Source organism: Salarias fasciatus, chromosome 4 (assembly GCF_902148845.1).
Source record: "Salarias fasciatus chromosome 4, fSalaFa1.1, whole genome shotgun sequence".
Lineage (NCBI taxonomy): Eukaryota > Metazoa > Chordata > Actinopteri > Blenniiformes > Blenniidae > Salarias > Salarias fasciatus.
This window is the reverse complement of record NC_043748.1, coordinates 25,088,345-25,100,269: the sequence shown is the minus strand read 5'-3', so window position 1 is coordinate 25,100,269 and position 11,925 is coordinate 25,088,345. Positions and strand designations below refer to the sequence as shown.

General features: G+C 53.3%; 1 protein-coding gene across 1 annotated transcript; it reads right to left on the bottom strand.

Moving 5' to 3' along the window:
* Positions 1-1,338: 1,338 nt before the first annotated feature.
* On the bottom strand, positions 1,339-11,429 carry gna13b (guanine nucleotide binding protein (G protein), alpha 13b). The gene is made up of 5 exons (XM_030089440.1): positions 11,102-11,429; positions 6,103-6,332; positions 5,695-5,745; positions 4,589-4,789; positions 1,339-2,724 (listed from the first exon to the last, which is right to left on the bottom strand). The coding sequence occupies exons 1-5, from the start codon at positions 11,385-11,387 to the stop codon at positions 2,353-2,355; spliced, it is 1,140 nt and encodes a 379-aa protein (XP_029945300.1). The 5' UTR covers positions 11,388-11,429; the 3' UTR covers positions 1,339-2,352.
* Between the last annotated feature and the right edge of the window lie 496 nt (positions 11,430-11,925).

Below are 11,925 nucleotides of genomic sequence, written 5' to 3'. Positions count from 1 at the left end.
GCACAGTGTGGAGGCGGAGCTGGAGGAAGAGGCACTCCCGCTCGTCTGCGGGTCTGAGGCAGTTCGGTAAGACACGGAGGAGCGTGGTCAGTCGGCGAGCTCCAGACGGATCGGGTCTGGACCCGTCCCGTCCTCCCGGGGGCGTCTGGACCCGTCCCGTCCTCCCGGTCGTCCCGTCTGGGAGGAGGAGCTTTGTGCATAGTTGGACTCGGTGAAGGCGGCGCTGGTCTCCTCTCGGGTGACCAGTTCATTAAGTGGATCTAAGAAGGTGACGGTAATCAAACCGGCCACCCGGTAACAGAGGCAGTTACACACATGCGTGTGTGTGTGTGTGTGTGTGTGTTTTAATCCTGCATTAGTCCAGCAGGACGAGGCCACGGCAGCTCACAGTGGGGGGTTTAAGGCTGGGACATGCAGCTTGGCGAGGACGCTTCAGGCCTACAGTAAGACTATCGAGGCTCGTTTCTTTAAAAGACAAATACAAACACACTGGTCGAAAAAGTCTACAAAACTTCTGGAAAAACTGCTTCAGGATTCAGACTTCCTGTGAAAACCAACCGATCCGGACTCGGCCGAACGCCCGCCCAGCTTCCGACAGACACGTGTGTGGGTCTTCAAACAGATCCGGTCTGGAAGAGACCAAACCGGCTGAGCAGAGGTCAGTCCGGTCCGCCTGGGGGGGGGTCTCTGGGTCTGACACTGAGGAAACGCCCTGTGGACGTGCGTCCAGGCGTGCGGTGACGGGCGTGGCTGTCGGAGCTCGGCGGGGACGGCGGAGGGACCGCGGTCTCACAGGTTTGGGTTTAAAGTGCAGCGGTGGAACAGTTCAGTCGATGGAACCGGGTCTCCGAGACCACAGCAGACGCAAAGAGCCGGGAGGCCGAGCGAGAGACGTCACCGCGGCGCTCCGGGGTTCATGAGACGCTACAGAGGCGTTAACGGGATCTGTACACCAACTTTATACAACGACGAAAGCAGCGGCGGCGGCGGCGTTCTGCCGACACAGGCCGGATCTTCCCTTTTCCCCCGACACGGACCGGAGGCTGGGCGACGGGTACCTTTCAGAGAGCGGAGGCGGGATCGGCTGAGAGGAGAGGAAGAAAAACGGCGTTCCCTCCTCCGGTGGCGCGACCCAAACATCCGTCTGGCCATTTCCAACCTGGAGACCGTCAAACGGCGAGTCTTCCCCTCGCACGCCGCCTCAGCCGGACACGGCAACAGCCAGCGGGACCGGGGTTCAGGAGACTGGATGGGTCTCCAGTGAGGTGTACCTCTGGGGGTACGTCCCGTTTCCAGGCTGTGTTCAGGCAACTCGTACGGAGCTCCCGGGACTGGAGAGCGCCGAAGTTTAGCATCATCACTGACAAAAAGCTGTGGCTTTTTTTTTTCTTTTTTTTTTTTGCAGATGTGATGAAACTTAAGGCAACAAAAGGGTTTCATTACAATCAGGTGTGCAGCTAAAGGCGTGAGGTCAAAGTTCACTGGGTCCAGGTGTTCCCTCGCGGCTCGGGTGCGGTCCAGGTTGAAGATGGCCAGACTTCAGACACACAGGTTCAAACCAGGCGACCGGTGGGGGAGCAGGCGGCGGCGCCACACATCAGAGCAGCGGGCCACGGCGTGGAACCCGGCGCTAGCGCGGCGGCGTCAGCGTGGTCTCTACGTGGCTGTGTTCGTACCCCCACCCCCCCCCAAAAAAAAAGACATCATTAAATAAGTGGGACAGTCACACAGACTGACCCCATCAGACATAAGTTACAAGGAAATGCATAGGCGTGGTCATATATTAGAGAGAGGATCAAGACGATTAGAAAACTACAATTAAGTGGATTTCAGACGAGGAATTCCTATGTGTGTGTGTGTGTGTGTGTGTGTGTGTGTGTGTGTGTGTTTCCGTCCCTCTGTTCTCAGAGGAAACCCGGCTGCTCAGGTCATCACCAGGCGCCAGGTCCAGAACAAAAGAGGGAATATTTCAGCTGAAGGACGACAGAGACGAGCTGCTGCCCCCCCGAGCACGGGGTGTGTGTGTGTGTGTGTGTGTGTGTGCTCGGAGCAACACGCAGGAAGTAAGCATGATAAAAGGTGTTGGGGGGGCAGAGGTCATGTACAGTGGTTCTCGGAGTCGGGGGGTGGGGGGCGGGGGGTGGGGCGGCTCTCCGCCAACCTGCAGCCGTTATAAGTCACAGTGAACAAGCTCAGTAAGGCGGCGAGCAAGCGTGGGGGGGAGGGGGGGCGGTAGTGGTGGTGGCTTCAATAAACAGTCAGTCAAGAGTTCGGTGGGGGGGGTGGGGGGGTCTGGCGGTAGGAAAAAGGAAGGCACTCTCCGGCCGCCGCCGCCGCCCCCCCCCTCGGGTCTTACTGGAGCATCAGCTGCTTGAGGTTGTCGTGCAGGATGGTGTCCTTGACGTCGCGGAACACCAGCCGGATGTTCTCGGTGTTGATGGCGGTGGTGAAGTGGTGGTACAGCGGCTTCTGCTGCTGCTCGCGCCGCTTCTTGCGGAAGCACTCGACCAGGAAGCGCTGCACGTCGGCCAGGCTGGAGGGCTCGCCCGAGAACTCTGGGAAGTAGTCTCTGATGGACACCTGCTTCACCTTCTCCTTCAGCAGGTCCTCCTTGTTCAGGAAGAGGATGATGGACACGTTGTTGAACACGCGGTTGTTGACGATGGTCTCGAAGATGTTGAGGGACTCGCTGAGCCGGTTGGTCTGCCGGTCCTCCATCAGCACCTGGGGGGAGAGGAGAGACGACCCGGCTGCTCAGGAAGAACATGCAGCCCTGAAGACATGGGAGCATGGAGGTAAAGAGGAGGAAGCATCATGGCTGGAGGCTGCACGGCGGTCTTTACTAACAGAGGCGTGTCTGTGTTGCTCAGTCTGCAGGATTTAACCAGATGAACATCTATTACACCACCTGCTACACCATAAACTACACCGCTCACTACATCATCTACTACTGGGGTCAACGTCTACAGGGATAATAAATCATAACCGTTTAGGAAAATCAATAACATTAGCTGACTAAATGCTCCCTCCAGTGCAGTTATCCACATACAGAATAGATATATGTTATGTTCATTAAAAAAAAAAAAAAAAACTGCAGCCACAGCGAGTGTTGCGTTGAAGTTGACTTGGAGACGCGATGGCAGCTAACCAGGAGCGCAGTGGAGCGCTGTGTGGCCGCTTTTCTAACACACTGGAAATCCTGCTGGGAGGAGGCCGAGTCAGGAAAAGCTGGTTTACAACAGCAGAGATCAGTCGCCATGGAAACACCCCAAAAGAGCTGGAGGGAGAGACGCTGCCGGTAGCATCGGTGCTAACTAGGGCTGGGCGGTATAAACGGTATAAACCGTATGTGATATAAATTTGGGCCACGGGAGGGATTTTGGTCATACCGCCCGACCGCGAGAGCACATTACGTCCTCTGGGTGGCAGTAATGCAGATTTTTAGATGCCCGGTTCCCTGAAGAAGTAATACACAACAACAGCGACGGCTGCTTCACTCAGGCAGTAACTCCGTCCATTAACCTGTGAGTTTCCTCCTAAACCTCCTTCATTACCTGTGAAACACCTGAAACCCTCTGATTCAGAGAACAACCTGAGCTGCAGCTCCTGCTGCCTTCAGGGACGCTTCGTAAAAGTAGCCTGCTGATAGACGCTACCGTGCCTCAGTCAGCTGTTAGCTTAGCTGTTAGCCACCGACTAACGGGAATCAGTCAAAAAAAATTGGCACGATGCCAAATCAAGTTGCCGACCCCGATCTGTAATCTGGACCTGGTTTGGATTCAAAGTAACTTGACTTCTGTTATTTAATAGTTTAAAAACTACTTCCTGCTTCCATGCTTCCACCATGTGCCATGGTAACCAGTAAAAGACTGTTATGCTGAAATGTATATATCAAATTATACCGTGATATAAATTTTAGGCCATATCGCCCTCCCCTAGTGCTAACGCTCGCTAGCTAGCTACTGCTAGCGGTTCACGGGCTAGCATGAGGGATTTCAAAGGAATCAAAGAAATGCAAAAAGTGAATATATAAGCAACTGAAAGCAGAACTATGCAACTGTTGCTCTTGCGCTCCCCCTACTGGTCTCCTGTGAAAGCTCACTGTCGTAAACGGTCTCCGCGCGTGCAGAGAGCGTCCCATTCCCGTTTCCTTTTTTTCTGCTCGTCAGACTAAGGTTTTTTGTCCTTTTGGTTCTGCCATCCTTAGCACCTAATGGTGGCGTTGCTAACGCTAGCGAGGGTTTCATGTTTGTTTTACGCGCTTTTATCCTTGTACTCGAGTATGAGTGCCATAAAGCAGGTTTGTTCTTGCGAGATGTGGTCGGGTCCGACATTTATTGAGGTAAATAAGATACGTAGTTCTGCTTTAACAGCTGAAACGGCCCTTTGGTCTGATAACTACTGGAATGTCTCAGATTGAATGGGATTATGAGGGACAGGATGTCAGTGGAGACAGAGCCCTCTAGTGGTCATAGAGTGCTGCTGTGATAGAAAAACATCACTAATCTCTGACGTCACGAGTAAAGCCGGGTTTCCACTTGCACGATTCTGTGGCACGAATCGAGTCGCAAACTACTCGTACTCTCACCTGGTCGTACTCTGAGGACGAGACGAGGAAGAGGATGGAAGTGACGGAGTCGAAGCACTCGAACCAGCGCCGCCGCTCAGAGCGCTGGCCGCCCACGTCCACCATCTTGAAGGGCACGTTCTTGATCTCGAAGTCATACTCATGGATGCCTTTGGTGGGCTTCCTGGCCAGGAGGATGTCCTGCTGGCTGGGAAGGTAGTCCTGCAGGGAGGAGGACACGCCCAACCTTTAGATGGAGGCGCTAACATCTGAAACTGGTCCCAAACAAAGCTGGAAGACATGAGCACAGACAGGACGGACATCTCCCCAAAGAAATCCAGTGCTGTGTCCAAGTCTCCGTCTGCGTAACACCGTCTGCTGCGATTCAATCATCCGATTCTACTGAGGCTCTCTGGTGGCTCCGCCTTCAGAAGCGCTGTGGTAAACCAGGGTAAACCGGAATAAACCAGGGTAAACCGGAATAAACCAGGGTGAACCGGAATAAACCAGGGTGAACCGGAATAAACCAGGGTGAACCGGAATAAACCAGGGTGAACCGGAATAAACCAGGGTAAACCGGAATAAACCAGGGTGAACTGGAATAAACCAGGGTGAACCGGAATAAACCAGGGTGAACCGGAATAAACCAGGGTGAACCGGAATAAACCAGGGTGAACCGGAATAAACCAGGGTGAACCCGGGTAAACTGGGGTAAACTGGGGTAAACCGGGCTAAACCAGGGTAATGAGTGCAGGGTTAACGGCTGAGAGCGGAGGTGAAATCAGCAGGAAGTGAGGGAAACCAGCGACCGCGTCTGATTTCCTCGGCGCAGTGAGTGACGGGTTAGCGTGGGCGGGTGAGCTCAGCGCCTGCGTCACCGTCACATGTCGTGCGTCTGTAAATAATTCAGTCCACGCCGCTTCCTGACGGCGGAGGCGCTCTGCTGGTTGGTCTCTGGGACGTCAGGCTGTGAAACCACAGAGCGGTGACTTCCCGCCTCGCGTCGCCTCGCCTCGCCGGCGGTTTGAGGAAGGTCCCCGAGCGTCACCAGGACAACGTTTCACTTCTCCTTTCGGCTCATCTGTTCCGTCAGGCGCACGGCGGGGCTGCAGGTGGGCGGGACTTACCGACTGTCCGAGCCGCTCCAAATTGTCCAGGAAATACTTGACTGACTCCCCCTGAGAGAGAGAGAGACAGAGAGACAGAGAGAGAGAGAGAGACAGAGACAGAGAGAGCAGAGGAGAGGTCAGTCTGAGGCAGAACCAAACGCCACACAGCAGCCCCACATTCCTGCTGAACACACACACACCCACAACGCACCAGTGTGTGTGTGTGTGTGTGTGTGTGTGTGTGTCTGTCTGTTCTAACAGGACGCCACTTCCTTTGCTCTAAATCACATGTTTCATGGATTTCCTGCGTCCCGGTCAGCGATGGGCTGCAGCCGGCGGATCGATACCCTGACATGTGCGGCGTGAACGCTCGGCGCGTGGAAACGTGACGCGACGGCGTGCGAGGGCTGGCACCGGCCGACTCACCAGCTGGAACTCCCGGCGGCGGTCGTAGGCGTTCTGGATGCCCTGGTCGGCCCACAGGGCCCGGATGGAGGGCAGGTAGTGCTGGAACACCTTGGCCTCCACCATGCCGTGGCCCTGAGCCATGGCCGAGCGCGTGTCGAACGCCATCATGGTGTCGCCGTGCCGCTGGTTGGACGGGTTTCCCCATGGGATGTGCAGCTTCTCCCGAGCGTCCACCAGCACCCGGATGCCTGGAGGAAAAAAACCAACACGGAGTCGGCTGGAGAACGGCTGCAGGAGTGCGTTTCTTGTTCCGATGGTCCGACTGCGAGCGGCCGGCGGTCTAAACGCTGCACTCAGGCTACTTGAGGAATCTAAATCAGAGGTCGGAGGTCAGAGGAGGCTGGGAAACGCTGCAGTAATCCAGTAATGAGCCGTTTCAGTCTGCGGCGGCACAGCGGGCCTGAAGGCTCAGTGGTCCGCTCTAACCGCCCTAAATGAGCTTTAAAGTACTTCCTGGACTCGAGCAGGCAGTGATTTCAGGCTCGTGTTCGTCTGGAACACACAGCTGTGGTCAAACTAAACCCTCTGCTTACTTGCTTTGCACCTGTTTTCACGACTGTTGGAGTTTTCTATTAATTCTTATGTGAAAATCGTCGTGTTTGTTGGCGCCATACGAGGCGAATATTTAGATGTTGGTCAATAATCAGGCCAGATGATCACTGACACTTGTACAGGACCAGCTCTAACATGAAGTCCAGAGCTCACACACACAGGAAGCAGGTCTGTCTTCGACTTTCTATAATCAATACAGTTTCCTTTAATTCGCTGAAATGTAAATGAATGAGTGGAAAAAGCCTCCAGACATGAACTCCATCCCATTACAATCAAATCTGATCTGATCTCTGCTCCTGGAACCGTCCAAGCCGTCTAACTTCCAGCTTCAGGAGCAGTAAAGCTAGGTGGTGTAAAGTCGTGACGGCCTGCAGACTGAAGATGAAGCTGGCTGGCTGGAGGCTGATGGAGGGAATCGGAGTGTCTGTCAGGACTGAACAGCTCCTCTGTCATCGGCATTCAGGCGCTGGGCGGACCATGAAGACCCAGACACATCCTGCCGCTCTCGCAGCGGTTCATGAGAAAACGGCAGCAGCTTTCTGAAGGTTTCTTCCTGTGTGTTCGGTGATCACTATCAGCAGTCTGACACAGCTTCCGGCAGACTGTTCTGCTGTGAGCCGAGCCTCGGCTGCGATGTCTGATAGTGAAGATACCGCCGCTCGGGGATGAGTGATGGGAGACGACGTGGACGGCCTGAGACGCCTCAGCCGACCGGCTTTCAGTGCTTCCACCATGAAACATAAACCGAGCCTGTCAGGCTGTCTGAGGAGCAGAAACAAAGCCCTGATCGATAACCCTCAGTCGGCCGATTCTACTGAAACATCCACAGAAACGTCCTTCCTGAGGTAGAGGTATATGAAATCCGTTTTATTTTTTCCCCAATTCCGTTTTATTTTTTCCCAAATTCCGTTTTTTCCGTTTTAATATTTCTGAATTTGGTGTTTTGTTTTTATGCTCATTTTTACCATAAAAAAAAGGTGTCTGGTAAGTGGAAATGAATAAATGTCCACAATTTAATAGGATATAACAGTCCACTTAGTGTTTAAAGTCCTGCAACAAATAAATACTTTTCAATTAGTCGCATGTGTCTCTGTGAGTCCAGTCCACGGTACGTTAACAGTGTTTACAAAAAATCTTTTCCCCTGAGGCATAAAAGTCCGTGTACTGTTCTGCTCTGTATTTAGCGCTTAGCGTGGAGTTTCATAACTTTCTTGAATGTGTGAGAGGGGAGGGAGCAGCTCGCTTGTACATCGTGTTGTTGCGTCGCGTCTCGTCGCGGCTGGAACGCACGTTCACATTTGTTTTCAATTGTATTTTGACGCAAAATCGCGGAAAGCGATTGTGAACGCACCTTTAGCATGTTAGCAGCGCTGTGGAAGTGACGTACACGTTGCAGCAGCTCGGGCGGTCCCCCCGGCATGTTTGCTTTGCACTATAAGGTTCCATTTTCTCCCGAAAACTGAATTTCAGACCAGATTAGGACGAATTCCGCAATATTCCACGTTTTATTCCAATTCCGTTTTTATTGGTCATTTCCGCAATTCCGTTAACACGGATTTCATATGGCTCGACCTGAAGGGCTTCCATTAAAAACTGTGTCTGAATCAGACTGAAGTCTGAGCTGAGCGTGGATTCAAACGGAGGGAAACGAAACACCCTGAGCTGGGTCCACAGCTGAAGCCTCTTCACTGTTCTGATGACTGAAGAACCGCTGATCTGACCCCAGAAGACCGTCAGGAGCCCGGCTGAACCCGGCCGTGACCCGGAGAGACCGGTTCACATTACTGCCCCGTGAACTCTGCCTCACCCCTCACAGCAGGCCGGCCGCCCCAGCGCCGTGTGTGTGTGTGTGTGTGTGTGTGTGTGTGTGTGTGTGTGTGTGTGTGTGTGTGTGTGTGTGTGTGTGTGTGTGTGTGTGTGTGTGTGTGTGTGGTGACCGTTCAAGGATGCGTGCTGTTGTGTCTGACCACATATCTTCTGTTCCTGTGGACGTTCAGCCTCCGTGTGTTTTCAGGGGAGCTCTTCTGTCTCCACAGTTTGGACCCAGTAATGAGAATCAAGACGAAAGGTTCCTCCAGGACAGAGCAGCCTCTCATGTCTGCAAAACACTGCAGGTGTCTCCAACACTCACAAAGTAATCAACCAAAACAAGGCTGAGCAGAAAGACGAGCGTGTCAAGAAAATGAAGAAAGCAGAGGAGCAGGAGCGCTGGAGAGAACCGACCGCTCCGAAACAAGGAGCAAGAAGAGCTGGATTCTTCTTCTGTGGTGAAAGTCTGAAGCGGCTCCAGCCCTGCACCCTGAGGCGGAGGTATGGAGCAGCGACGCTCGGTTCCCGTGGCGTCGGCACTGCTCCGTCTCCATCAGCCTCCTTCAGCGCCGAGGCGCCGCAATCCCACCAAACCCAAGGCGTGCGCCGCCTCCACTCCCTCTGCTGGCCGAGCCTCTCCCCCCGTCCAGGTGAGCGTCCTGCTGGCGTCTCTCCAGGGAGGAGACTCCTGCCAGACTCCAACATGTCAACAGTCCTGGTCCAGCTGATCCAGATACCAGCTGTCCTGCTGAACGACCACCTGAGGAACCAGTCCACCCAACAGGAGCTTCAGCTGAACTCCTGCAGGAATCAGGATGCTGCAGGGCCTCGTGGCGTTTACCTCAACTTCATCCCTTTAAAGGCTTCTTCAAGTTATTTCTAATGCCTTGAATTTTTTTTTTTTAAAGCTTTGTTAAAAAAATATCTGCGATCTTCCAGTAAGATCCCGGGGTTGACGATCCGTCTGGACAAATTAACTCTCCAGGAAAGCAGATTGAAGAATAATCAGAGCTCCACCTGCGTCTCTCCGCCCAGAGGACAGGAAACAGCAGCTCGTCCCCGCCGCCCTGCCAGGTGGCTGCAGGTCTGACGGGTGCTGCAGCAGCCCTGCAGCGACCATCAGCCTTCACAGATGTGTTATTGGGACACAGTATTGACTCCTGACGCAACAGAAGCCCAGCAGCGGCCACACAGCAGAGAGCTGTGAGCCGAGTTCTCATCTGACCGCCAAGAAATTCATTCTACTCATTCTAAAGACGTCTGAATTCAAAGTGACTGAACTTTGACCTCTTTCAGTCCAATAAGCTGAAGCTGGCAGCTCTCTGGTCTGTCCCAGAGGTGCTTTCAGGTTCTAGCTGATGAGAGCCCGCCCTGCTGCTGTTCTGGAGGTGGAACTGGACTAAACATCACGGGCTTTTCCAGCTTACTCATGTTAACCAGAGCAAAATGCAGCAGATCAGGGGGAAAACCCACCAGGGCAGAAGTCCCGGAGCAGTACTGGTTAAAAATCAGAGAGCGTGCTCAGCCTGGGGGGGGGGGGGGGGGGGGGGGGGGGGGGGGCAGCCTCGCTGCTGATGGAAATAGAGAAACTGATGCTGACATAACGGACAATGTTCTGCTGGAGAGCCACAAGAAGAGACAACACTCCAGCGCCAATGCCAAGCAAACAGCATCACAGCCTGCACCGCCACAGCAGAGCATGGCTCCACCGGGGCTCCACCACCCACCACACACACTGCAGATCCACCCTCTCCATGTCAACATTTCAGATGTACTCCATCACTTCAACCCTGGCAGCAGCAGGAGAGGGCAGAGGCACCACAGTGGCTAAAAACAAAGTTCACAACAAAACACAGCTCAGTGTGGGTGAAATCTGGTCCAACAAGAGAGAGAGAGCAAACACACATCTGGAAACTCACAGACCAACAATTCAACAAGTCACCGCGCAACATTACAGCAGGTTGGACACACCAAGCAGAGCTAGATGATGAACAGGTGAATGATGTGCACAGCAACAGAGTGAGGATAATGTTCTCACACACACACACACAAACGATTGATTCCTCCAAACTTTGTGAAACACATCTGGATAGAGGCTCAGGTGAGAGGACACACCTCTGTGCTGCAGGCTTCAGGTGGAACACAGCTGACTGCTGTGTGTGTGTGTGTGTGTGTGTGTGTGTGTGTGTGCGCCCCTCTGACAGGGTTTCACACCACAGGACAGTTAACCTGATCTGACTTTCAGGCTGTAACAGCTGGTTGATCACCTCATACCCGTTAGTTACTGGATGATCTCAGTAAAGAGACATAACAGCCTTCAGGAGGTTTTGTGTTCCTTCCCTCGTCCTGGGCTCACGGCAGTCATGAGCACAGAGCCGGAGCTTTAACCCGAAGCGGCGGGGAGCCGGCGCTGAGCGGAGGCCATGTGGAACCGGAGTTAGCTGGTTACTTGTTTAGTTCCCCTCACTCACATGAGCAGCATGGGCGTTTCTTAACCAGCTAACCAGCCGAGCTCGGCGGCAGCTAACCGGGCTGTCCCAGCCTCCCATCCCGGGGCCTCCAGCGGCTCGTTCCCCCCGGAAAGCCCCCCCTCCACCCACCTTTAATACGTTACTAAAGATCGTGGCTCTGAACTCCTCTCTGGCCTTGTGGTCGAAGTCCTCTCCGTGAATAATCCGCATCTGCTTGAGGAAAGTCGACTTTCCGCTCTCCCCCGCCCCGAGCAGTAGGATCTTCACGAGCCTCTTCGCGTACGTCTTGTCCCGTTTAATACCCTCATCGATCTCCTTGGACTTCCTCAGCTGCTCCGCCTCGCCGCTCGTGAGGAGACAGATCGGGAAACAAACGGATAAAACGGAGCGGGACGGCAGGAAATCCGCCATGTTTGTAACAGCTTCATGGACGCACTGAGGGGCGGGGCCAGGCTGAGCCCTGCTGCGTTCAGGGAGGCTCGGAATCTACGAGAGCCACTACTGAGGGCGTTCAGGGGGACTCGGAATTTATAGCTTCAGCGCTGAAGGCGTTCAGGGGCCAAGATAAACTGAAACACATGAGATGATGGTTGAGTTAGTGTTAAAAATAAACTAAAGCAAACCTGCTGAAACGAATATAAACCTGAAAATCCATGTATTAGTTACATAATACAGCAAAATGGACGTTGAAAGCTTTGGGGCTGTACTGTAATACTAGTGTGTTGTTGAACTTGGCTTGTCTTTTAAGATTATGTTTTTCAAAGGGCTTGAGATGTCTAATATCTTGTTAAATAATAATTCCAACGATGCTGCTCACTTCCATAATCAACAGAGGACACTGGACCTGTCTTGGTCACACTAACTATGGATAAATATATTTCAAAACCCATAAGCTTTAGATTTAGAAAGAACACTTCTTGCTGATTGTTGTCTGACAGTGATAAACCAG

Excerpts from the sequence above, each read along its gene's own strand:
- gna13b (XM_030089440.1), bottom strand. The coding sequence starts at position 11,387 with ATGGCGGATTTCCTGCCGTCCCGCTCCGTTTTATCCGTTTGTTTCCCG. Across the intron at positions 4,790-5,694 it reads TGGAGCGGCTCGGACAGTCG|GACTACCTTCCCAGCCAGCA; the intron begins GTAAGTCCCGCC and ends TCCTCCCTGCAG. Across the intron at positions 2,725-4,588 it reads CGTCCTCAGAGTACGACCAG|GTGCTGATGGAGGACCGGCA; the intron begins GTGAGAGTACGA and ends CTCTCCCCCCAG.